The sequence below is a fragment of the Sphaerodactylus townsendi genome, linkage group LG07 (assembly GCF_021028975.2).
Source record: "Sphaerodactylus townsendi isolate TG3544 linkage group LG07, MPM_Stown_v2.3, whole genome shotgun sequence".
Lineage (NCBI taxonomy): Eukaryota > Metazoa > Chordata > Lepidosauria > Squamata > Sphaerodactylidae > Sphaerodactylus > Sphaerodactylus townsendi.
This window is the reverse complement of record NC_059431.1, coordinates 97,698,949-97,725,623: the sequence shown is the minus strand read 5'-3', so window position 1 is coordinate 97,725,623 and position 26,675 is coordinate 97,698,949. Positions and strand designations below refer to the sequence as shown.

At 42.4% G+C, this 26,675-nt stretch overlaps 1 protein-coding gene and 1 long non-coding RNA gene across 9 annotated transcripts; one reads left to right on the top strand and one right to left on the bottom strand.

The window, feature by feature from the left end:
- Positions 1 to 200: 200 nt before the first annotated feature.
- On the bottom strand, positions 201 to 4,000 carry LOC125436236. The gene is made up of 3 exons (XR_007245025.1): positions 3,951 to 4,000; positions 1,383 to 1,425; positions 201 to 302 (listed from the first exon to the last, which is right to left on the bottom strand). It is a non-coding gene; the product is annotated as an uncharacterized LOC125436236 (long non-coding RNA).
- REST (RE1 silencing transcription factor) lies at positions 2,820 to 26,675 on the top strand. 8 transcript variants are annotated; one of them, XM_048503069.1, is made up of 4 exons: positions 2,820 to 2,999; positions 7,768 to 8,687; positions 14,623 to 14,706; positions 20,632 to 26,675. In XM_048503069.1, exons 2-4 carry the CDS (start codon positions 7,778 to 7,780, stop codon positions 22,413 to 22,415), a joined length of 2,778 nt encoding a protein of 925 aa, XP_048359026.1. In that variant the 5' UTR covers positions 2,820 to 2,999; positions 7,768 to 7,777; the 3' UTR covers positions 22,416 to 26,675. The 8 variants fall into 8 exon arrangements, with proteins under 8 accessions (XP_048359026.1, XP_048359028.1, XP_048359027.1 ...); XM_048503071.1 differs by lacking the exon at positions 2,820 to 2,999 and adding an exon at positions 3,155 to 3,336; XM_048503070.1 differs by lacking the exon at positions 2,820 to 2,999 and adding an exon at positions 3,156 to 3,327.

The window sequence follows — 26,675 nt, the reverse complement described above, 5'->3', positions numbered from 1 at the left end:
CCTCTGCTTTCCCCCCGCCATCTTTTTACGTGCCCTGCCTCTTTCTAGGCATTGGGCTCACCCAATGATAGCTAGAAATTTAAGGTCAAGATCCCCTCAGCTAATAGGGTTAATATCTTAATTTTAATTGTTATATTACCTTGTATTTTTCTCCAAACCTCTTCGTATATCATCTCAGTAATCCTTGCTTGCACCAACCCTGTAAATATGCTGTAATCTTTATCAGGCAGATGAGGATGCCCCCTCCATTGACCCTCAGCAGTTCAGATGTGCCTCAACAACTCTACATTATTTTGTCCCTCCTCAACATAAAAAGAAAGAATCTCAGTTAGCACAGAACAAATTTATATTTTCCATGTTTAATATGTATACATATATAGCATTACTAAGCAAGAGGATGCATCCCATGGCCCCTTTGCACATGAAGCAGAGGCACAGCCAAATATGCCATCAAGCTCACTGCTCCCCTGCTCTCTCCTGGCCTAGCAATCCACTGGAGTCCCAACCCACTGCTTGAAACACTTTGGCCCTTTCCACACAAACATTTTACAACAGGAAATAAAACATTTCCTCCATGGAGTTCTGCATTGTTTCCCCCCCTTACGTTCCAAAAATGTTTTATTTCCAGCCTGAAAATGTTCTATATGAAACCCCTATTACAACTATTCTTCTCTTTGAAACATTTTCAAAATGTCTTCCCTTGCTATGTGGTCAAATATGCAACGTTTTCTCCTGCTGTGCTCTCCACACCTCCGGGCCATCTCTGAACTTTCCCCTGGATAAAAATTTTATCGCATCCCTGAGCTCACTCTGTCCCCCCTTGCCTTTTTATTTTTGTCAGTTTTTTTTACAAAATTGGAAGCATTGATTATACACAGCAGCAGAGAACTCATGCACTGACTCTTCAAAGCATTGATTCTTCAAATAACCCAAAAAAAAGAGAGAGGGGAAAAACCTCATGGCACCCACGAAACATTTTGAGGGGGTCACTGCAAACAAATGGAGAGGGCGGGAATTGAAAAGTTTTGCAAATGTTCTGCAAACGTTGTAGGTGACTTGTGCGGAAAGGGACACTTTCTTCCTGTGTTCAAATAGTGCAAATTCCCAAACAAGTGTGTATAGACTTGCAGCCAATGGTCTGAGCTACTTTACTGACCCTGGCTAGTCTAATCTGCTCAGATCAGTGCTTGGATGGAAGTCCACCAAAGAAGTCCAGGAGGCAGGCAATGGGAAATCATCTCTGCCTGTCTCTTGCCTTGAAAACAACAGGAAGGATTGTTGTAGGTTGGCTGTGACTTGATGGCACTTTTGATCACATTGACTAACAGCAGGGTGTGAACCAGAAAGTTTCCAACTTAAATCTCATTTCGTTATGAACTCACATGCTGGTCTGGGCCAAGTCATTTTCAGCCTCAGTCTTCCCACCTGCAGCAGAGGGACAATAATATCAATTTGCCTCACAAGAGCTGTTGTAAAGCTTACTGAGTTAGTGTGTGAAGTACCTGAACAATCAGAAAGCCGTATGTCAGTAAAAAGTTCCATGATGAACCGAACTAGGGTACAATTAAATTTACTAAAATAATCCCAAGGGGTCTTTTCATAAAAGGAATTGTGTTGTAGTTTTCAAGTTGTACAGATTATGCACTGCCAAACCTTCAAATGCTCCACTTTCCATGAAATATACTGGGTGACTTTGGACCAGTCATTCTCTCTCAGCCTAGTCTACCTCGCAGAGGCAACGTGGGGTAAAAACAAACACATACCTGATGCTGCCTTCCCCATAGGTCAGTATTGTGAAGCCTGACCGGCAGTAGCTCCCTAGGCTCTTGAGTTGGGAGGCTGTCAAAGGGGCACCAAAAAAGAGGGTTTGCACATGCGAATTTATATTCAGAGTTGTGAATTGATGTATAATCGCTATAATGTAAGAGAATGGCAATTCACTTCAGCGCCAGTTCTGCTTGCTCTCCAGGAGCCAACTGTGGATGGGGATCTTTTCAAGGCCAGTCCCTTTCTTTCTTCTGACTTTCTCTTTAACTCCACCCAAAAAGCCTGGCTGGTTTTTCAATCTGCAGGTAGTTCTCGGTACTCTGTGGCTGTTCAGGAATCTATTCTCTGAAGCCACTTCAGCTGATTTTACTACACAGAAGCCAAAGCCACATGTCTCAGAGGACAGATGTCAACAATCCTTTAAAAGAGAGCCAGTGTGGGCTAGTGGTTAGATTATTAGCCATACATATTCAAGCCCCTGCACAATTGTGGAGGCTTGCTGACCAGTTCTGCCTAACCTACCTAACAGGGTTGTTATGGGGATAAAAAAGAGAGAATGATGAAAGTTCCATCTGGGTCTCCATTGGGGAGAAGGACAAGCTATAAATGAAGTAAACAATGTGGTCACCCTCTCTCTGGTACAGTGGACTGTTTGAAAGGGTGATGGAAGAGAGGAGGACCACGTGCACCACCCTGAGCCCCTTGGGAAGAAGGCAGGATTAGGGAAGTCAGCTGTTAACCATGTTGCTGCGATTGTTTTAAAACTTGAAATGCTCTCTCAGCTTGGTTGTTTTAAAACTTTAAACGGCAGGTGGTGGCCCACCAGGGCCTGGAACACACTTCCCCCGCTGGCCTGTCCAGAAGGGTGCGCCAAACATTTCCCCTCAGTATTCGGGGGGCCGTTTGGCCTTCCACTCGTCCTCAGCTTAGGTTTCGACTAGGCCAGGCCTAACCTGAGGAAAGGAAAGGGGGGGCGGAGAAGCCATGAGTGAAAGGGCGTGGCCAGGCCGCGGCAGAGCCGGGTGGGCGTGGCCTCCTCCTCCTCCCTGGCGGCGGCGGCCGTTGCTGGTGCCGCAGCCGCGCGCGCGTGGTGAGTGTGGTGGAATGCGCGCCGCTGTCGCTGCCGTGAGGAGACTCCGGGCCGCCGCCACCGCCGACTTCTTGGTCGCCGCCGCCGCCGCCTTTCTGAGGGGGAGTCGGGCGAGCTGAGAGACGGAGCGGGGAAGGGGAAGGTGAGCGAGCGCCACTGAGGCGAGGCCCGTGAGGGGGGCGGAAAGCGGGCGCGAGCTTGTGGCGCTGTCCAGGGCTGATCTGCAGGCTGGGTGCTGCTGCTGCGCATGGGACGGCGGCGGAGGGGGTGGAGTGAGGCGGGCGGCGAGGGGGTGGGGAGCGAGCGAGCGAGCAGGCCCCGGGCGGCGAGGAGGGCGGATAGCCGAGGCTGGGCTGGCCGAGGAGCCCCCCTCAGGCGGGCAGCAGGAAGAGCCCCCTCCCACCCCCCCACAGGCGACGCCGACGGGCTCCCCTTGGGTCCGCCGCCCTCGGTGGCAGGAAGCAAGAAAGGCAAGTCCGGTGAGGAGGAGCTCGGGCTGTGGAGGCCGCGGGCAGCCGCCCAAGTGGGAAGCTGGACAGCGATTTCTCCCCCTCCCCCGTGAGTTGAGGGGGTGGGGTGGCTCTGCGGGGGGGGGGAGGGGAATGGCATGATGAATGGTTGTGCTGATGTGTTCTTTTTTTCCTGCCCTCACCCCCACAAGTGGGGCAGGGCCGTGAGTGGGCCTCACCACGTTTCCTTTCCCTGGGAAGGGGAACCAGGCCAGTTGTCTTCGGCCCCCCCCCCCCATACCCCCAGGCGGACCCCCTCCTCCCCCAGGGCAAAGTTGCAGGGAACCCGGAGAGCCACCTCCCCACCCCCGTTTGTGTGTTTGTTAATAAGAGCCGAGACGGGCTCGCAGGTCTGATGGGGAGGGGGAAAGGCTGCTGGCCGGGCCACAAAACCCGAGCCCACTAGCCTCTTGCAAACAGAGCATTTGCTCCAACGTAATAGACATAGTTTTGCAGCCACAGACATAACGCGGCGACTCCTCCTGAATTATTATCAAAGGAGGTAACAGGATCTCCCCTTCCCTTCCAAATCCGCTCCCCATCTCTGAGCATTCCCCCCCCCCCCGCCTACAAATGTTGTTTACCTTTGCAGAGCGAATCAAGCAACAACTTCTCTTTCTTCCACTCCCACCCCCCAATTCCCCTCCCGTCCCAATTTCTTGTCGGGGGGGGGGGGCGGATATTTCGGGCGAGAAAAGAAAGCTCCCCGCCTTCGCTGGCGCTGGAGCGTGGGGGCTGGCAAATCTTTGCACTCGTCGGCTCGGGAAACCCCGCTAGAGAAAGTTTGTGGAGGAGTTATGGTAACTTTTTCTTAGAGGGGGAGGGGAGTAGCTGCGAAGGGGGGGGGGGGGGTTGGAGGCGACGACCTTGAACAGAAGGGAGAAAAAAGAAACCCAAGCCGCCGACTTTCGTGAGTTTTGTGTTGTGTGCTGCAGCAAGCAAGGTTTTTGCGCAAAGAGCTGCTTTGTGCTGCTGCTGTTTCTACTTGGTATTTGAGAAAATGGCCGAATGCCTATTTCTGGAATGCAGGAGCAAGCCGATGGTGGTTGGACTGGTGGCACACATGAAATTCAGTCGTGGGGGTGGTGGGGGGAAGTGTTTTAATTGCAGTCTCTCCTGTGAGGATTTGTAGCCTCCAGATTGCAATGCTTTGAACGCCTACTTGGGAGTAAGGCCCACTAAAATCGGCAGGATTTAACTTCCAAGTAATTATGCACGGAGGAACCATGCTGCTAGAGGCCGTTGGCTTGAGAGAGACTTCCTTTGGCCCCAGAAAAGTTCGATTAGAGCTGGCTTTCTTGGCTTGCCATTTTGAGACCGAGTTCAGTGTTGTGTATGTAGGTCATTGAGATGGTTTGCGTTTAGGCCAAAATGAGACCAGTGCTGAAGTAAATGTTTTCCCCCCACCAACTGTTGGTTAGCTCCTTTCAAGCACAAATGATCTGCCGGGCATACTTTTGTTGCTGAGGAATAAGCATGTAAGTTTGAGACTGTATGGGTTCTTCCACCCCACCTTTTCTGTAATGTAGCAGAGGGGAAGGGGACAAAAGAAATCCTGGTGTGACTTTTTGGGTAAGTTTTGAAAATGAATCTTTCATCATGGAATTTAAAGCATGGATAATCACCGAGTTTTGCTACAAATCCTTGAAGCTTCTTTAAAGCAATGTAGGGTTGTATTTACTCTGTGTAGTTAGTCTGAATTAACTTGGAGCACATGCCTTTACATGTTAAGGTTCACTTCTTCACGTTTTACTTGAATAGTTGGGAAGTTCCTGCCAGAGTAAGAGTGTTATGTTTATTTATATCCTCGATGGGCTTGCTTTCTTGCTGAGACTTAGTGCTGATTACAAAATTTAAGACAATTCAATAGGAACAGTGTAATGAGATTTGGTTAAGTAGGATAATTTAGATATTCTGGTATTGTAACACCACATAGTTGTGCTGTGATTTTAAACAAATGTCCCAAGTAGTCTGTTCATGTAGATGGACTTCTGAAAAAGTTTTCGTGTAGGCTGAAGTAAGGTCAAATGCATTGAACTTTTAAGAAAGGCAATATTGCTTTTTGGTGTAGTAGTACAAGCAAATCTTCTGTGACAGCTGTTGGTGTCTTGTCAAATATCAACAGGGGTTAGCTGTGGTTTTTATACATGGCTTGTGAGCTTTTCAGAAGCTTCAGTCTGGCCACTCTTAGAGATAGAATGTTGTTCTGTGGCCTTTTGTTTCATTATTGTATGCTGTTGATTATCATAGGAAGCCAGGCTCCTCCTTCTCTGTTTTATCAATGCATTCTCAGGTTTTCTTAATGGATTACTTAATCTTGGTGTACTTCAATCATTCTTTCACATTTTCAATCTGTATAATTAGAATGGTGAAAAGATGTATTTTCCAGAATCAGTGCACTTTTGTAAAATGGGAATTATAATCTGCATTAATCTTTGTGGTTCCAAAATTTGCCGTCAGGGAACTGTCAGCTTGTTTTGGTGGTAGCTACAGGCAGATTTGAACTGATTGAAACATATTCCCACAACACTCATTTGTCTGCATACCTACCCTCTTAGTCTTGCTCTTTAACCTCTATTGAACCATGACTACCTGGGCTATTTGTTAATTTCTTTGTTCTCATCTGACCTCCCCATCCCCATCCTTCTTGTACTAAACTGCCTTTTTAGCCCTTTGTTTGGTAGAATTCAGCTGTAGCATGTACATTACCCCTAGTTGTAACAGTTGATTGGTTCCCTGGCTTAGAGGTTGCTGTTGAGAAGAGTGTATAGGGCAGTAATGGCGAACCTTTTAGAGACCGAGTGTCAGGGGTGAAGCAAGGGGAAACTGCAACCGGGGCACGCGTGCGCTCTGCACCCCTGCCATGCCCTTGTCCACCCCCGCCCTGCCCTGGAACGCCCCAGAACACCGCCACTACACCCCCAGAACGCCCTTGCCATGCCCCTGCAGGGGCGCATGCCTAGTGCATCATGCCCCCCTCACCCCCTTGGCACTATGCCACTGTCGCCCAAACTGGGGCGACAGTAAGCGTGCCCACAAAAAGGACTCTGAGTTCCACCTCTGGCATGTGTGTCATAGGTTCGCCACCACTGGTATAGGGCAGCTTATAGCTTGAGAGAGCTTTAGCCTTGACTGTCATTGACTTTTGGTAGCTTTTTTTAACATAGAAATATGCTCTGAACTCTTTTGAGAGTGCTTGAAAGTCAGGTCTTTTTAAAGTGGCAGAAGCTGACTGTTGCATAGTGTGCAAGACAGTTAAAATGGGAGAACCTTGCCTTTGTGCTGAGTTACCAGACCACATGTGATCTGAGAGCCAACATGGTGTAGTGATTAAGGGGGGATTAAGCTGGAGAACCAGGTTCCATTCCACACCTATATATGAAGCCTTCTGGGTGACCATGGGTTAGTCACAGTTCTATCAGAACTCTCAACCCCATCTACCTCACAAGGTTCCTGTTGTGGGGAGAGGAAGAAAAGGAGTATCTTTGGGATTCCTTCTGGTTGAGAAAATCCAAACTCTTCTCTTCTTTTTGTGATAAATAGTAGAAGATATTTATTACATGTGTTATTAATGAGTGATAATAAAATCATGTAAATTCAACTAATATACGTTAGATAATAGCTTCCTATTGAAAGACATCTAATATGACTTTCCAGTAGGGTAAACCTGACGTTCCTTGACACATTCTAAAACAGATTGTATAAATTCTATTAAAGTTGGTGAGTTGATTGATCCTATGTGATCAGACTTTTCAACGCGTTCCATACCTTTTGATCCAAGCCAATTCTTTATGTTACTATGTATCTTAATTCCGTACAGTTGCCGCCGCCTTTAAATGAGTATTTCGCCTTCATTCCAACGCTTAATCTGCAAATGCTTTTTCTTGGGATTTTGCCCGCCGCAAACCTGGTAGTAATCGAAAACAATGTAAAGCCGCAAAAAGACCGAAAACCGTGCCCGATTAGGTTATGGCCATAGCAGAGTGTGTGAGATGTCACCTGAAAAAAGTGAGGGAGAGATGCTTCATTCCGCGTGCAGGGTTGGGGACCAAGGAGTCTTTAGTTTTTCCTTTCCTTATGGATGGTGACATAAGGTAGACTGCTGCCTGTCCAAATAATCTGTCTGGGCTTTGTGGAATATGTTGCAATATTTGTCTGTGATAAAATACTGGAGGCAACTTAAGTAGATTTTTAAAAAATTGTCCTTCATGAACAGAGGATAAAAACAAGCTTGTGAACAAGGAAAAAAGAGAAACTGTCCCAGAAATCCTCTGTTATTATATCATTTTAATTTATGATTTTAAGCATTACCTGAAATTCTTTTGCTTTTGAATATTATAGAATGGGTTCTTCTTAAAAGTGTCCTTCATAAAATATTTTTATTTTGTCTCTTTTTAACAGAATTGTTACTATGGCAACACAGGTACTAGGGCAGTCTGGTGGCAGCAGCCTGTTTTCTGGCAATAGTAACCTTGGCATGGCGCTTTCAAACGATGTGTATGACTTTGCTGAACTTTCTAAAGCTGAGCTGGCAGCTCCTCAGCTTATTATGTTGGCAAATGTTGCCCTGACAGGAGAAGTTAATGGCAATTGTGATTACCTGGTTGGTGAAGAGAAGCAAATGGCTGAACTGACAACTGTGGGCAACACCAACTTTTCAGACAGTGATGGAGAAGATATGGATGAAGAACATGATATGGAGAGTGATCCTGAAGACCTGGAAGATATGGAGCTGGCAGCCCTTGAAGCTCCAGTGGCTCCTCATCCTGAAACTGCAGAAGTGACTGAATCATCTGTTCCTCCTGATCCAGGCAAAGATATCCCACAAAAAGGGACAGAAGATCCAGATGCTCCAGAGACAGCAGATGACAAATGTAAGAGCTCGAAGAACAAGCCATTTCGATGTAAGCCTTGTCAATATGAGACTGAGTCAGAGAAGGAGTTTGTTGATCACATCCGGGTTCATGGTGCCAACAGATTCATTGTAGAAGAAAAAGCTGAGAAGCATGGCCAGATTAAAGAAACTGAACCTAATGGCACAGAAGAGGTAGATTTCTCCAAGGGGCCCATTAGATGTGACCGCTGTGGCTATAACACTAGCAGATATGATCACTATCTAGCTCACCTGAAGCACCACAACAAAGTAGGAGAAAATGAGCGGGTCTACAAATGCACCATCTGCACATATATGACAGTCAGTGAATATCATTGGAAGAAGCATCTAAGAAATCATTTTCCTCGGAAGGTATACACATGCTCACAGTGCTCCTACTTTTCTGACAGAAAGAACAACTATATTCAACATATTCGAACTCATACAGGTGAGTATTGTATCCCCATATTTATTGATTTGATGTATTTAAATCTTGTTTTTCAGCCAGATTGGCTCACAGAATAGCTTATAGATGAAGCTTCAATTTCCCCCCAACCTAATGAAAAAATCTTAATCAAGTACTGCAGCATCTACTGGGACCTGGGAGAAAATTGTCAATTGCTAGAAATGATTGGGCTGCCACTATCACACCCACTTTCCAGCAGTTGGAGGTTGGGGCCCTAGAATGTACCAGCCACATCATAAGGGCCTTTTTCCTAGAAGAATATTAAATACATTTAGTTTGTTCTGCTCAGGTCCACTGCTCGGTATAATGCTTCACCTTGACAATTATTGTGTTGTAGCGCATTTTGCATTTCTGGGTCTACCACATTGGATTCATTGCTTGAATTCTTAACAACGTATACATTAGACTTTTTTACACATGGAAATGAAAGGTGTGTAAATGTGTTCCATACTTGACTGAAACAAAACCCATATACATCAAATCACTATCTCTTATTTTACAACACGACTTGGCTTTGAAAGAATCTGGAGTAAGCAGGTTATAGAATGCAGACCTAATGTAAATTGATTACCTTTTACATTTTAACTTAGTTGTCACAATGCTGAAGGGGCAGGGTCACTGTTGTAGACACTATTGTCACAGCTATTACCCGTGATAGCTAAATTAAATCTTTTTCTGTTCAGAGGCAAAAAATGCCAATGATGTTTTGTGCTTTGGAAAGTACTTTGAACAGTCAGCTAACTGGTTTTTCCCTGCTCAGCTTTTTCCCCCCTCTTTGTGAGAGTCTATCCTGAAACATTTAGAAAAAAATACTTTTGAACAAATGTAGAGTTAGAAAATAGAAACTTTGTAAGGAATCACCAAATGTAATTGTTTTACCTGAAAGTAATTTAATTTTGAAATGCAAATCATAAGCCAGTTGTCTGAATTAATGGTGACAATAATAGCGGGGATCTTTTAAAACTTTTAATTAACATCACAAACCTACTAGCAGAATAGTTTGTAGGATTAGATTTAAGTGATCTGGTGGTATTGGTAGTTACGAAAGTCCTGAATGGATTGGCATTTCTTATATATCAAAACTCGACATTTCACATGTATCAACTCCCAAATTCAGTCAGTAGTAACCAAAGGAAATGATTTGCATATCTTAAAAATTATAACCATGTGCATACAGTGTCAGCAAGAATTCTTTCCCCATTTTTGTTCAGATTTTGCATTAATAGAGCTTCTATCAATTAGGTTTAGATTGTTGTTTCTTTGTTTCCAAAATAGCATTTGGCTAAGCTTTGTGTATAGAAAGAACAAATCATTTTTGGAGGTATGTTGCTGAGAATTTCATAAGGTGCTTAGAAATGGAGTTAGCAAGTTAGAAATGTAGTGCATCATTCCAAAAGAGAAGAGTATAAATATATTTTATGGTAACTAGTTACGTCCTTATATAAGAGAAGGCAGTCTTCATCAACACTGTAAATATGAAGCAAAAACTGTTCATTAGATGCATATTTTTAGTTCCTTGTAATCTCTTTCTTGGGTCGGCTAACTTGCTCAATGAAGCACTTAATCATAACACAGCACCCTCTGCTGTATGGAGGATTGTGGTGTACCCAGTCATCAAACTATAATCATCAAACTCTTGGGAGTGATGCCGGTGTGGTGTAGAGGTTCAGAGCGGTGGACTTTAATCTGGAGAACCATGTTTGATTTCCCACTCTGCCACATGAACAGCAGACTCTTACCTGGTGAACTGGATTTGTTCTGCTGCTCCTATATATGAAGCTTGGTGGGTGATCTTGGGCTAGTCACAGTTCTCTCCGAACTCTCTCAGCCCCACCTACCTAATAAGGTGTCTATTGTGAGGAAAGGAGTTTGTAAGCCTCATTGAGTCTCTTTACAGGAGAGAAAGGTGGGATATAAATCCAAACTCCTCTTCTCTGCAGTTGAGGGTTCCAGTTTCCTGGAAATGCATAGTCTTTTGACAGATAGATATTCAAGGATTGGAGACTTCCTGTTCCATTCAGATCTCCAAACACCTCCACAGCTCACCTGGTGGAGAAAACTCCTTCATGCCCTGAGGAGCAGCTTTTTTCAAAAACAAAGGGGACGCAAACACACCACTACAACAATAGAACACACTGCAGAATATTCTCACAAGGCATTTTAGTAATTTCTTAATAGCTCATTGAGGGAAAATACTTATGTGGGAAATAGTAAGATGGGAGATGCTGGAAAGAAGGCAGAATTCACTTTCTAGCCAGAAACAAACAATCAGTACAAAACAGAAGGAAGAGTTGGGATTCAAACACCTGGCACATATTGCAGAGCATTTCCGAACCACATCTCCAACTGGACATACAGGAAAAAGACAGCATGGAACATTGGGCATCATTTATTGATGCTGGTGATAAAGCCAGTCATATCAGCCAGGGTCAGTAAGCCAAGGAAAGCATAGGGTTCAAATGCAGTACATGCTTTGCATACATGAGGTCCCTGATTCTAGCCCTGAAATTAGTCCAAGGCACAGCTCATAATTTGCTCCATCAAATCCAATCACTATGGATGGGCCAATCATGCTGATTTGCGTGCCATTGTTCCAGTTATTTTTCTTCATCCCTTACCATTTGGCCTTTCCTCTGATGCATTTATGAGATTAATTAGAATTGCTATTGTTCAGGCGATCCTTGTTCTTCATCTCCTATCCCTGTCACATAACCTTCATGGGTTGTGCTTATCAGGAGAGATTTTGGAATTGTGAAATGAGATGACCCCACTGCCCCCCCCCCTCACTAGACAGCAATTGTGTGGACATGGAGAACCCTCTTACCCCTTCTCAGTTGAGCCCATGCTGAAGACAGTTGGGATTAGTACTAAATAGGGAATGAGCTTAGACCCAGTATATAGTGGTTAGAGTGTCAGACTAGGATCTGCGAAAGCCAGATATGAATCTCCACTCTGCCCTGGTTGTTAGCTAGGTGACCTTGGGCCAATAATACACTTTCAAGTCTAACTTACCTCACAGGGATTTTGTGAGGATAAAATGGAGAAGAGAACAATGTAAGCTGCTTTGGAGTCTGCTTTGGGGAGAAACACAGAATAGAAATGACATTAATCCATATCCGTCAAACCCTATTAAAACAAAGACACCAGTTGTGAACTAACCCAAGTGTTTATTGAACACTCTCAGGAATGGAGTTGTGAACATTTTTGGTGTAGTAAGGCTTCTTTATCTTTAAAAGCCAAATTTACAGGCTGCAGAATCACAAGTAAAGTTTGAGGGTGTCACTGTGGGGATACTATAAGTACAACTGTGCTGGTTGAAAAATTGTTAAGAAATCTGCAATTATGCAGAAACCAGATTGAGACAAGAGAGTTGGCAACCCCAAAGCCAGTTGTAGACTGGTTACTGCAGCTGGTGGTCATATTATAGTTTCAGCTTGGCACAGTATTGTGTGGGGTCCATCTTCACCTATCTCTCCTGTTCAAGGACTGCTTAGAAAGAACAAAAGAAAATAGAACAGTGTTTAGCAGTAGGACTAAACAGCATGTGTGTTGATGTACTTTGCATTTGCTAGTGAACTACAGATTTGAGAGAGTGGAATCACCTAAGTGCTTTTTAAATTTCTGTTCCTCTCCCTTTCTCCTTGAGGTTTTTCATATGTTGGGATTGCTTGTATACCAACATTCCACATTGAGTGTAGAGAGTGTGAGCAGCTCAATTCAGATGCAGGGGGATGGGGACTCCACAGTGGCTGAGGACGGGGCTGGGGGGTGTTGCTGCACCACCTCCAATGGAGCTCCAGGCAGTCCAGAAAGCATCAATGAGAAAACCACCTGTTACTGCCCAGAAAAGCTCCATTATGACTCATACCATGTGTTTCCATGGAATAAGTCAGAGAACTGCAGTGGGGTGTTCCCAGGCTAAAAGCCTGGTGGAAGCCAACTAAAGTTAGCCCCACTCCCAGGAATGCCCTTGGCTCACCCCCTGCTGAGGTGTGTTTCTGGACACCAACACAGCCTCCAATAAGAACACCCTTCCGTTTTTGGGTGCTGCAGAGCTCTGTGACACCTGCACATTTGGGTGCCGCAGAGCTCTGTGACACCTGCACGTTGGCTCTCCCCACTGGTGTAGGTCCCTCTTATACTAGCAGGGCTGGGAAGCATGCTGGTGGGGCCCCATGGCACTCCCACAGCCCATTCTGCCCCCCCCCCCGCTCCCAATCAGGATTGCACTGTTAGTGTTAGTGTTGTATCTGACTTAGCAAATCCATGAGTACAAATGCTTCTACCCAAGATGTGAGACTGAAATGCTACTCATGTAGAACAGAATCCTCAGGAATAGAATATTGGACAGGCAATTTGGGCAGCTGCAGGAGAGGAGAGATGTGAAAGATGCCCTTTGCAGGCAAAAATCCTTGTGCCTGTGCAAGCACTGTTCTGAATTCAGTCTATGGCTGTTGAGGCTGTTCTGCGGGGCTTTGATCTTATAAGACAAATGAGGTTGAGTTTTTGATCTGTAGTATCAGTGCTTAGACTAGGTAGTAGTCACCCAGAAATGTGGTTGTGCTCCCTATCCCCACATGAATGTGAGGTTTACACCACTATAACACATAACGTTCATACCACAGTGCAGCATATCTCCAAGGAACCTTCTGCAAGTAGTTTGACTGCCTTAGCCAGGGCCTTTCAGCTCTGTCAAAAGAGAACAGGGCCCTGCAGGACCTAAAACAGTTCTGCAGGGCCTGCAAGAACAGAGCTATTCTGTCAGGCTTATAGTTGAGGGCAGCCATGGCATTCCATTTTGGCCTCCTTTTCCCACTCCTTACTCCTTCCTATTTCCCCTTCCTTTTTTGTTCCCCTTTTCCCTTCTCCTCTTTCCTTTACCCTCCAGTCTGAATGGGTGGGGCGGCTTACTTTTAATTCTCCTCCCTTAAACTGATTTTATGATGCCAAATTTGTTGAAAATGTATTTTATTGACTTTATCATGTTTATATTGAATGTTTTACAATGCCCTTAGCGCTTTGAGAGAGGGCGTCTTATAAATCAAAATAAATAAAGTTCTATACTTTTTTTCCAGGTACTGGGAAATAAAACCCTATATAATTATCATCTACCTGTTAATCATTCGGATGCTTTCCCCTGTTAAACACCCTTTTAACCTTCCCCTATTCCTCCTTCCCTTCTTGCTCCCTCTCTTTCCATATATAATACAGAGTAAAACTCGAGTCTAGACAAAGCACATGTGTCAATTGAGCTTCCCCTTCCTCCACTCTGCCTTCATGAAGATAATAAAAATAATATGCTTTCCATTTATTTTGATATTCTGAACTGGTCTTTTACTCACATCTTGTTAATTTTGCCATGACTGCATGCTCTGCTAGTTTGCTTTCCCAATTTTCCTGCCATGCATAGTCATCCACTGTTCATTTTGTTGCAAATATAACTGACTGTCATTGTCATATATCACTGTCCTATAACTCATGGGTATTAAACATACGTCCTAGAGACCAGATTTGGCTCCTTTAGAGTGGTTATCAGACCTGCGACTCAGCTGAGGCAACCCCTCCCCCTTGTTCCCAATTTGTTTCCAGGTCACATTGGAATCGAGGGGGCATTTGCCTCAGCTGTCTAGTGGATCATCCATTTTTTAAAAGGGTAGGTACACCTGAAAGTTACCAAAAAGAATATTCTGTACCTTTAAGGCTCAAATACTGTGAGCCTTCTGGGTTCTCATCAGCTAAGGCAGCCCCCTCCTGCCTGGCCTGGCCCAACCAAATCACATGTTATATCCAGCCTTCATAACAAATGAGTTTGACATGCCTGATATAATTCTTCCAAGATTTTGGGAAGATTTTTAGACAAAATGCTCAGTAACTAAAAATGTTGTCTTTATTTTAATGCCTTTGTTTATTTTCTTAGGAGAACGTCCCTACCGGTGTTCCATGTGTCCATATTCCAGTTCTCAGAAGACACATTTAACCAGGCATATGCGTACTCATTCAGGTTGGTAAAAAGGCAGTTTGAGAGCTGTGTGGTTTTTATTCGGTGTATAACCAATATAACCAATAATCTGGTGCAGTAATAATCTACACTGCAGGCCACATTTGCTTCCTTAAGGTTTCTCTGGGATAATTGCTACATAATGTCCAGCTGAATGCATTTCATTGCTAACCCTGGGATATGTGAAATAGGTTTTGTGTGGTGACACATCAGTGTTATTATCAAAAAGATAAGCTAGCTTTGAAAAATTCTTCAATTGTTTGTGAAGTTTAACACTTGACTGAGTTAATTCCACTTGCCTCCCAACTAGGATAGCTTTCATGGGTCAAGGCATGTTTTCACAAATTCTATTCTTAATTAACTTTTAAATATTTTGCCATTTTAGGGTGGAAACACTTGAGGCTAAAATCCATCTGTTGAAATTCTTCCTGTTTTCCTTCCAGAAGATGATCCCCTAGGACAGGGGTGTCAAATTCGTGACCCTCCAGATGTTCATGAACTACAACTCCCATCAGTCCCTCCCAACATGAGCATTTGCTATACTGGCAATGGCTGATGGGAACTGTAGTTCATGAATATCTGGAGGGCTGCGAGTTTGACACCTGTGCCCTAGGATCTCCAAACTGTTATATACTTAATTTTTATTTATGTGAAAAAATATATATCCCATTTTATAACCCCAGAAGGTACACAAAACATCAAAATATATACGTAGATTAATAGCAGGAACAAAAACATTGTGGTTTTCACATGATGCTAGGACCTCTTACAGTGCAGTTCTAAACAGAATTGCACCCTCTTAAGTTATTTGAAGTCAAGGGTATTAGAAGGGTGCAACTTTGTTTAGGATTGTACTGAAAGATTTCCATTTCTCATCTTTGATCTTACCAGATTGATTCTCCTTTGCTACTCTGTTCTTGGCAAACAATCTTACAGTAGATCACTGGGACATAGGAGTGGACTCATTTAGGCCTGTATGGAGGCTTGTCTTCCTCGGCCAGTAGTTGGTAGATACTAGGCAGTGGCACTTTTTGAAGACCTCTGAGTGAAGAAGTGAGACTCAGAAGCTGGAGACAATAACTGTTCATTTGTTAGAAGTAATTCTGTCCTTATTTTGTTTCTCTCTCCCCTCCCCCCCACTTCGTGTTGTATATTTATATATAGCTATTCACATCTTGGTAGTGGATATATGTGTAAGAATTATTCCTTTAGTGATACAATTATAAAATTGGCTGATACATTCCTCTAAACTTTATGGACCATTGCAGATGTGGAGTTAGTCCTAATTACTTCCATCTGCCAAACTGAATTTACTTAAAAGGAAAATTAGTACCTCATCAACTGCATGAGCATATTAAGAAGTCATTCTGTTGTCAAACTCAATGGACACGTTTTTTCTGCTATTTAGTCATGTGTATTAATTGAATAACCGAAATTTATTTAACAATAATTTAAAATGAAATCTGTCCTGGATCGCTTCCAAATGATCATCATGGCATGCTTCCAGATCTCTAGTTTCCCTTCTGCCACTGTTCCCTGATTTGTTGAACTCTACTTCTGTGGGCCTGAGGACCACAATAAAGATAAGCATGTGATTCTGCTTGCAAGCTGTAACACAAAAATAAAAGACCTAAGTACTGTTAGAACATGGTTTGAAGATAGCTGGCTAGACAGTGGCCCTCACGTGCAAAGACTTCAGCGTGTATAATTTCTGAAAGATGCTGATGTGAAGAAAACAATCCACACGTTTGAAGTTGCTGTGTGAATTTGAAAATGTTGTCACTCAGAGCTTGTTCCATGTTCCAAGAAGGGTCTGTTGGTTCTACAGTTAAACTTGTCACATTTTTGGGAGATGCACTGACAGTCCTGAAGGGCGTCATTACAAAATTAGAATGCTGTCTGGTCTGGTTGGTTAGTCATTGTAACAAAGCTTGGTAAGGTCTGTGGTACAAAGAAATATCTATTTACTAATTGTGTAAAGGAGAGTGATGATTTACCACTCACCCAAGGAGTACTTCTTCAGTACACTAATATCAGAAGAACTGTTTTTGACCAGGAGAAGGGGGGGGGCAGGGGGACAAAAGACTAATAAAAATAAAAAATAAAACTCATTAAAAAATGACTGTGGTGTCCTGCATTCCGCTGATGCAGTAACTCCAGATAATATTGTTGAGGGACAATCCTGAAAAGATTAATTCAGAGATTAGCCTGATTTTATTTCTGGGGATTTGCTTTCAGGAAAGTGCACTTAGAACCTCATCCTAATGCATAACAGGTAGTTGTGGAGACAAAATGGAGGAGGGGAAAAGCATCTATGACATGCTGACATCCTTGGAGGAGGATACAAATGTAATAAATAGTGCCAGGTATTATTGTTCAGCTCAAATGACTGATGATTGTTTTGATGCAGCAGAGTTGTAGTACAAGTGGCAAAAAAAATGATGCATATCTTGGCCTTCATACTTGTGTCATGCATCTTTTAATGCTGAATGGGCAGTTCCTTTGCATAGAGCACTTTAAATGTGTATAATGAGTAATCTTTAAAGTTTCTCATTTCTTTCTCATGGGATGATGTACCATATTAGTAATCTGATAGCTGCATTGGCAAATGAGTATGAATGTTCAAAGTTGTCACTGGGCCCACATCTGTAATTGTTTAAAATATTGTTGAATAGCCTCCATAAATGTCATATTTGTATCTCAAAAGCAGCTCTACTACAAAATGGTACATAACGCCTTTACTATAACATCAGATTGAAAATAGAAAGTTGGCACAATTTGTGTTCTTAAGTCACATTTTCACTGGAACTTAAAAGACTCCTGTGGGATCATCTTATCTAGAGGTCTCCTGGAAGAACTGCAAAGGCTGCTGATATGAAGACAGTTACTCCTGGGGCAGTATCCTCTTAAGCTCAGTTCCAGGTTTCTATGTTACTCCTGGCAGCCAGGACTGTAGAACTGGCTTAATGACTTACTTGATAGATGCCTTGACTTTGCACAGCCAGTAGATGACCATTATCCTGGAAATTTGCTTGACAGTTCCCTGCTTAGCTCTCTTGCTCAGAGGCGGAGGTACCAGGGGGCGGGGGTGCGTGTGTGTGTGCGCGCACGCGCATTGCACCAGGCATACGTCCGGGGGGGGGGGAGATTGCCCCGTGGTGCCCCCCCCCATGGCTCTCCCCCCCACTTACCTTAGTTCAGCCTGAAAATGCAGGCTGGAAGAATGGCCTGTTCACTTGGGGCTGAAAATGACCTGGTGGGAACTACCTACCAGGCCATTTTCCGCCTCAAGTGAACAGGCTGCTTTTTCCAGTCTGCACTTTCAGGCTGAATGAAGGTAAGTGTGTGTGTGGGGGGGTGGGCGGATAACGCAGTGTGCACACCGGATGTGGTATGGCCCAGCTATGCCTCTGCTCCTGCTGAATCTTCTTGATCCTCATTCCAATCAGTCTAATACCCGTGAGCCTTGGGGTTTGCTCAGTTGGGCCCTAGTTGAGATAGTAGGCAGCTTAAGTACAAGAATAGTTTGAAGTTATAAAGTACTGTTGGTTTGTGTGCAGTGCTCATTTACACCAGTTTTGTTGGAATTTGTGTAGGGCTGTTAAAAGAATAATTAAAACTTTCTGGCAGCTTCTTAAAGGAAGACACTGAGTGATAGATGGGTGTGTAGGCAGAACATTTGTGCATTTTGTGGGTGGGATCTTGATCTCTGTGCAAAATGCCATCATGTTTTATGTAAGGTTGTCACAGACCATGTAATTATACCTTCTATTTGGCCTAGTTACAATAATACAAAGCAATGTGCAGAACTTTCTCAGATTGGATGTTGCAATATAAACAAAATGTTGGGCGGGGAGAGAAAAAGGTATTCAAGGCCATGATTTTAAAGTTCTCTTATTATAGAGTAATGCTATTTTAGCAAGGATGCAGCAGTACCTCTGGCTGAAAAGTGAGGTTAGTGGTACAATCAATTAACAAGAGAATACAGAAGAGTGAGCCGCGTGGCGTAGTAGTTAAGTGCTTGCACTGCCATTCACACGCTCAGGAGTTCAAGCCCTCTGTGGGTCAGATATTCTGGCAGCTGGCTCATGGTCAACAGCCATCCATTCCTTGGTCGGTAAATGAGTACCTAGCACATAGCTAGGGGGTAAAGAATAGCCAGGGAAAACAATGGCAAACTATCCCACAAAAATGGCTTGCCTATGAAATCACTGCTTGCAGTGGTACCCCAGGGTCAGACACGACTGAAGGGGAAACTTTACCTTTACTTTTACATAAGAGTGAAATGGTTATATTTCTTGCAAGAATTGAGAATTTCTGCTACTGGGTCAAATTATGCTTGCTGCTATAGCTATAGGTAATAAAGGAACCAGGGGTCCCTGCTTCTTTTCCAAGCATCTGTGAAAGCGGGTACTTTGAAGCAGAGAAGTTGCAGATGGGAGTTCTTAACCCTTCCTCTGTTGATCTGTTCCACTGAATTTCCCCACCCCCAGCTTCTTTTACTCAAGCCTGTGTTATAGAGTTTTGTTTAAACTTAAAATCATGGCATTGCTGTTGATTCAATTTTTTTAGTCATGTACATACCTTCAAGTAAGGCACAGACAGTTCTTCAAATTAATTTTAATCTTTTATTTGAGTATTCAAAGCAAAAACATTTTTCTAATCTTTTATTTGAGTGTTCAAAGCAAAAAAATTTTTTCCAAATGTTTTATGGGGTAAAGGCTAGTAGAGTGCTATTTACCTGGAGTTCATATAGATCAGTGTGCTTTGAAGACTCAGGACAGGTGACACAATATGAAATCCAGTTTTAGAAGAACACAATTTAATTGTATTGAGGCTGTAGTACTTATATCATTTCACTGATTTCTGTGGCTCCAGGGAAAACAATGCTTGCATGTGTCTACTTTACTTAAGTGTTGTGATCCTGATTCAATTTGAGCCCTCCTGATGACTGTCTTTAACCCTTAAAATAAAAGTTATCACAAGTGCACATCATATTATTTGACTTGGCCCCAAGAAGCATAAGACCCTAATCCAGCTTTGGCCTGTTGATAGGAGTTCTTCTTGCCAAGAAGTCCATGTTACGGTGGCAAATGCTGCAGGTGTCTTTTGCTCTTGTTCTCAAAATGGGAAGTACATACCCCTTGGTGAATATAACTTGCCCATTTAGATAAAATTCTTGTGCAGTAGCTTAATCAAACGTGTCATTGATGGGAACATTTATTATGGATAAGATTGGAAAGGCTATTTCACACTTTGTTGAATTATGAGAAATCTCCTTGTGGTGGAATGCATGGAACAAGTAAATCATTTTTAATAGTAGAAATATTTTCCTGGCCTGTCAGTTTGATAATTTTACGAGCGTTTAAAACCATAGATGAAGTGAATTGCTGCACCAAAAACTGACCATTGTCATTGCTGGCATACACCTGCCTTCTAGAGGTGAATGTTAAAGTATGGGTCACTGATCAACTGAAACGGTTTAAAAGATGTGGGAGGGGCAAATTTGTTCACTCTAAAGAAATTTTAATTTAAAAAACTCTTGTGAGAATACAGTACATTGTGAGATGTATAGTGTGATGTTTGTGTAAGACTATTCATATCTAATTTTCATTTTTCTACACTGCCTTCAATGGACCAGTTTGGTATGGATTCCAATTGCTAATATTACTATAGAGTGATCTTTCCTGGTATGTATTGATCATAGTCCAGCATATGTGGCTTAGTTATTGCTTGCATGTTTGTTTTTGTTCCCTTCTGTTTTTATATTTTGTTGCTTGTCTTTTGTGAACGTGTAAAATGTGTAAAATCATTTTTTAAAAATTCAGTAAATACAAAAGCATGGACCAACCTGTGAATGTATTGCTACACAATTAAATTGCTGTTTGTAAGGAAATCACTGGTAATTGTTTCTTTTCCTTGCCTCAGGCGAGAAGCCGTTTAAATGTGAACAGTGCAGCTACGTGGCATCAAACCAGCATGAAGTGACTCGGCATGCCCGGCAGGTTCATGATGGGCCCAAACCACTGACCTGCCCCCATTGCGAGTACAAAACAGCTGACCGAAGCAACTTTAAGAAGCATGTTGAGCTCCATATCAGTCCACGGCAGTTCCTGTGCCCTGTCTGTGAGTACGCTGCGTCAAAGAAATGTAACCTGCAGTATCACATTAAATCCAGGCATCCCGACTGCTGCGGTATCACAATGGATGTCTCAAAAGTAAGACTACGGACTAAAAAAAGTGAAGTGAAGATTTCAGAAAATGTTGGCAGTGATAATAAAGGGGGACAAGAGAAAGCCAAGAAAGAGTCTATTGAAAAGAAGAGCGAGAAAGCTGTAAAAGAAGAGAAGAAGGAGAGCCTGTCTAAAGAGAAGAAACCAACCAGCAGTGTTGGTACAGGCCAGGTAACAACCCGAAGTCGCAAAACGGTGGCTGAAAAGGAGGCTGTGAAGCCTGACAAAATGACTGAGAAATCTTGTAAGGCAAAGAAGCTCAAAAGAAAAGCTGATACTTCTCCTTGGAAAAAAGATCCTATACACGACACTGATGTAATAGCGAAAAAGAAGAAGAAAACAGAGAAAAAGTCCTCCAAATGTCAGGACTCTCAAAAGGTTGAAAGCAAATCAGAGGCAGCCAGAAAGCAAAATTTTAGCCATAAGAAAAACAAGAAAAAGAAATCTCAGAAGAGTAAAGCTGGCAAAAACAACAAAACTCATGGTGATAAAAACATCCCAGATGAGGAGCCTGTCTGTGAAGAATTTCCTGCTACACGAGGAGAAAGTAAAACATCTGATGATCCTTGCAGTGAACTGCCACTCACTGATGCTCTAGATAATGGAGAGGATCAAAGAGTTTTCATTGATGCTTCAAATAATGGAAAGGAACAGGAAATTTTCATCGATGCTTCAGCTAGCAGAGAGAGCCAGGGACTTGGCCTGAGAGAAAATCTGCAGGATCCAGAGCCACAGCCTGCACAGTATGTGGCCAGAAGCACGGAGTTAGAGGTGAAAGACCAAGAAATGGCCATGGTAGAAGAGGAGACTGCAGAAGCTTCTCAGAGTGAAGTTGAAACAGAACTACCTCTTGTTCCTGAAGCCAGCACTGTGGACCTGTCTGATATTGGCTCAGAAAAGGAGTCTGATGTGCTAAAGGACACTTTACCAGATTTGGCCCAAGAGATTCAGACCACACATAGCTGTGAGATGGAAGCTAATCCAGATTTGGTTCAGGCAACTCAGCCAATGCAAATTTGTGAAACAGAGGCTGTAGCAACCCCACCTTTGGAAGAGGACAGTTCTATAAAAGAGCTGGAGGCTGAATCCTCAGAAGAAGCACCATCTTCCCAGTCACTGGAAAAACCTGAGCAGAGCACTAAAACAGATCTGGCTTCAGAGTCTCCTAGTGGTGTAACTGTGAACGAAAGTCCGGAAATGGAAGAGGATGAGGGCATCCACAGTCATGACGGCAGTGATATAAGTGACAACATCTCGGAAAGAAGTGATGATTCTGGATTAAATGGGGCTCGGTCAGTGCAGGAGGAAACAAATCAGAAACCATCTCAAGAAGTGACAGAAGCTGAGGCTGTAAAGGAGAACTATGTGTGTATATTTTGTGATCGTTCTTTTAACAAAGAAAGTGAATATAGTAAGCACCTAAACCGTCATTTGGTAAACGTGTACTATCTTGAGAAGGCAACAAAGGGGCAAGCTTAACCAAACTCCTGTTTAACGACAGTGATTTCTTCTTCTGTAAGATCTTCTAGAGCTTCAGTACAGTTCTTGTAGAATCTTTGCTTAAGCTCTGTTGGCTTATATATTTTTGAAGTTTGTTGGTTGTGTTTTTCCTGACCTTTGAGGAAATGTTGTGTTAATGAACCATTTGTATCTCTTTGTGTAGAGAGGGCAAGTAAGGTATGTAATGCTGTGGCTTGTTAAATCTGCGTAATCTCCTGGATTCTGGAATCACTTGAGTATTTTTTTTTTACAAAAAACTTCCATTAGAGCTTTTCACAAGTAGTTGGTTTCAGGTGGACTTGGGAAACAGTCCACTGGGAGTGTCATGAACAAGCCAGAAGAAACAAATAAGAGTTTCTGAGAGTGATGCTATGATCCTGTACAATTCTGTATACTTGTGCAGGAGATGTTCTACAAGGACTGGACCTGTTCAGTCATTACATTCCTGGGAGAAATTTCAACCTGATCAGAGATGTGGGCATATGTTGTCTCCCATACCTGCCCATGCTAATGGTGAAAAGTGAACCTGAATTACCACATTAATTTGTCTTTAACGTTCTCTGATCATCCAAGATAGCACCCCTCCCCCCATTTTGGCTTCATTTGGAGACCCATCACAGGGTGGAAGCCACTTATGTGGTCTAATTCTTTGCCATATACCCTGTGTATATTCGTGAGCAACAGAACCACAAAGGTAGGACCAGTTGTGTGGGTTTTTCTCATCTACTTGGAAATTCATGTGGTTGCCCCTCCATATGTGATTCTGGAGTTCAGAATACTTAGCTATGTGTGAATTGAGTCTTTATGCAGACAGGTAATTAAGAAGGTACAGTATTCATAGAAACAAAGCACAGGCAGGTTCACCCCATTCTTCGAGGCTCATCCCAGGTTAATATGTCTCTGGACAAACACCAGGCCTTCAGAACTTGATGAACCAAGTGTTTTATGAACAGAAACAGGAAGTATATTGCTCTGATCCTTTAATCTATCTTAGTTTTAGTTTATCTTAACCTGTTGGTGTGGTGAGTGCTTAAAGAACTCGTTAGTTGATCCGCAAAAAAATGCGGTGACTTATTTTGTAAAAAGGCACTTTGGGAAAATGTTGGCTAGCAGTAATCACTTGGTCATATTTTTAAGTTACGTATACATTTCAGGTCCCCTAATCATGATCAGCAAGCCAAAATTTTGAAGTAATCTTTCCATCTAGCCGATTGGTGAATCCATATTTGGTAAATACTACTTTAACACAAAGTGATTATTTCCTTTTGTGCTTTAAGAGAGGAAAATATTGCACATAATTTGTCCTTATTTTTACCTATGCAGTTTATGCCTTTAGAAGTTTAGTATTTGTGTTTTATATGAACTCTTTTATATATGCATGTTTGATTTTGTTATTGGATTTCTTTCCTTTAATGATGATATTTTGAGGTTTGTTGCTTAACATGGCCAGTGTTCTCTGTCTTTCTTGACCACAAATTTAATGGTTCTCATATTGCTTTGTTATAGTTATAAATATTTTGGACTCTGCCACAATAACTGTAATTGCACACCTTTGAAGCTAATTTCTCAGATTACTTTTCTCTGAGAAGTTCCCCTGCGACAAGCATCATTGAATGGAATGGGAGCTACTCCAAGAGCTTGGTAGCCTCCTTGCAGAGCTCTCTGTCTCCTCATTGGGGTTTGCACAGAGGAGCTCCATGGTAGATTTTGTCTGCTGAAACATGTTGGGATTTCCTTCCCAAAAACGGCTTGTGCATATTTCCTGAGCAGTTCGTCTGCTCAAGCAATTTGTTCAGTTAAGACAAATTATTGCATTGTGTAAAATTCCATGTATCAGAAAAAAAACTGGTAAGCAACAATCCTTGAAATATGGACGATGTAGAAATGCCCGTTCCTTATTCAATCAAGTTTTAATTAAATTATCCCCGTCTGTTCATGGCTGGCACAGAGAGAAATAAAAATGATTTCAGCCACTGGGAGAGAAGTCCCAAATAAATTTAATGCACAGGTCTGTTTCTAACAAGACTTGATCTTTTTGGACTAAACAGACAGCGAGAAATCAGCTGGTAGTTTGCAAAACTGAACAAGACTCCTCCAGTATATCCACTCTGTACATCCCAAGTCTTGATTGTCGTCCTGAAGTCTGTTGGTATATTACAGGTCTCTGGAGAACTGCATGGAAGCTTCTGCAGCTAAAGGGCACAATCCACTGGGAAGTTCTCCCATGTAATCCCTAACAAAATGAACCAGAGCAGTGCCAGGAGCACAGGTTCAGTTGATTTGATCAAAGGTTTACCAGATCAAATTTGATCAAAGGTTTAGTCAGTTGAGCCCCCATATGGTAATTAAAGGTTTTAAGTCTTGTTGCAAGAATATTTACTCCCCCCACCCCTGAGACTGCTGAGCTTGCATTAGTTTGAGTTGTATTTAGATTCTTCCCGCCCTTTTGCTGACATCAATTTTTTTGGTACATTTCAACATAACTTGACTGAATAGAGGAACCTGTTACTTCTGTGTGTGTTTTGGGGGGAGGGTGTTTGTATTGGGAGGCCAAAGATCTGAGGGAGAAGAATCCCTTTAGGGCAGAATAAATTGTATAACATTAGATATTTGTGTGAATAGCTTATGTTCCATACTTACTTGGCTGCGACAATCATTGTCAACTGAGAATCAAGTTGCAACTATATTTATGTTGAACCATTAAACACTGCTGAAATGTCTTCCTAACCAGATAGTTAGAATAGTTGTAGACAGCTTTATTGTTGGTTGTAAAATATTTTGATGTTTTGTAAGAGGTTTGAACAGTGGCTGGAAACTCCAGAACTGTGTAGAGGTTTTCAGGATCTCTTCCTATTTTAAAGAGATGTTACCATTTTGTAAAAGCCTTCGTGGCCCTGAGCTGCATTTTAAATGACTCTTTTTTAACCAAATTGGTTGAAAAGATGAAGGCAAATATGTGGCTATAGTGTTAATGACATTAGTGGATTTGACATTGCATGAGAATTCTATTAATGTTTAAAGCACATTTTTAGTATACGATCAAGACTCAAGATTTCACCCTCGGAGAAATGGTAGCAGCCAGTGCCTCTGTTAGGTGGTATTTTCAAGCACAAGAGTGCAGGCAAGTGTTATGCAACAAATCTTCACATGAGGCAATGGCTGTGTCCCAAGGTACATTGGATGTTGTGACTGACTTCTTTTCTGTTTAGAAAAGACTGAGCCCAGTGTGTCCACTGGGCAATCTTTAAGATGTACCAATAAAAGGTGGGAATGTAATTCTTGACTTAATGTTAGGCAAAGCTAAGTTGGGGGTAAGTGAAATTAGTGTGAAAATGTAGATAACTTACTGTGTTTCTGCCTAAAGTAGATACTTCTAAAAATGAGGATTTGGGTTGTTGCAGGAATTTTGGGTGCCAACTTTCCAGCTTCTTCTGTATTCAAGGGCTTCTTTCTGCAGCAGTGCTTGTCACGCCATCCTTGACGCATACTTTCGTGTCTTGTGTTGTGTATACCGTGTTGGGCAGTGTGGCTGAGTGGAACTTTAGTGTTTGTATAAGTAAGTACTTATACACGAGTGCCACAAGTGACCTGAAAAATAACTAGGAACTTGCAACACATCTTTACATTGCTGCTATTTGGGGCTTGATTGACCCGAGGGCTGGAACTTTAAAATCTTTTTTTTTTTAATAGAACAAACTGACAGGTCAGTTAATACTCATGATGCTGTTGATTTCAATGTTAATTTTTTGCTGAAAAATTGTAAACGGAGGTTCAGATAAATTTATTGCATCTTGGTTGTATTGCTAACAAGCTGAGATACGATATTAATTGCATCCAGGTAGTTTAAGAAAATGGTTTCCTTCACACATGTGTATATACTTTCCCCCCTCTCCTTTAAAAAGAAAACCACACTAGCTAATGAACATTTGCAAGCTGGCACTGAATTGTTTTTATGTTGGGTTGCACCGTGTTTGAAGCTTTTTACAGTGCAATACTTGTATTATTTTCTCAATTTAAACCAAAGGTAATTTTTTCATGCTTTCTATCTACTGTAGTGCATGAAGAGCTTTTATACATTTGTAATAGATGTAAAATCAGAGCAGATCACATCCTGGTTTTTTTTTTACCTAAACTATATACAAGCCTTTGTCCAAAATGTAAGGTTAAACTAAATTGCATATTAACCCTTGAGTGTATTTTCCTAAGCATAGTTATAAGTCAATAAACTTTATTAAGGAA

Excerpts from the sequence above, each read along its gene's own strand:
- REST (XM_048503069.1), top strand. The coding sequence starts at position 7,778 with ATGGCAACACAGGTACTAGGGCAGTCTGGTGGCAGCAGCCTGTTTTCT. Across the intron at positions 8,688-14,622 it reads ACATATTCGAACTCATACAG|GAGAACGTCCCTACCGGTGT; the intron begins GTGAGTATTGTA and ends TTATTTTCTTAG. Across the intron at positions 14,707-20,631 it reads GCATATGCGTACTCATTCAG|GCGAGAAGCCGTTTAAATGT; the intron begins GTTGGTAAAAAG and ends TCCTTGCCTCAG.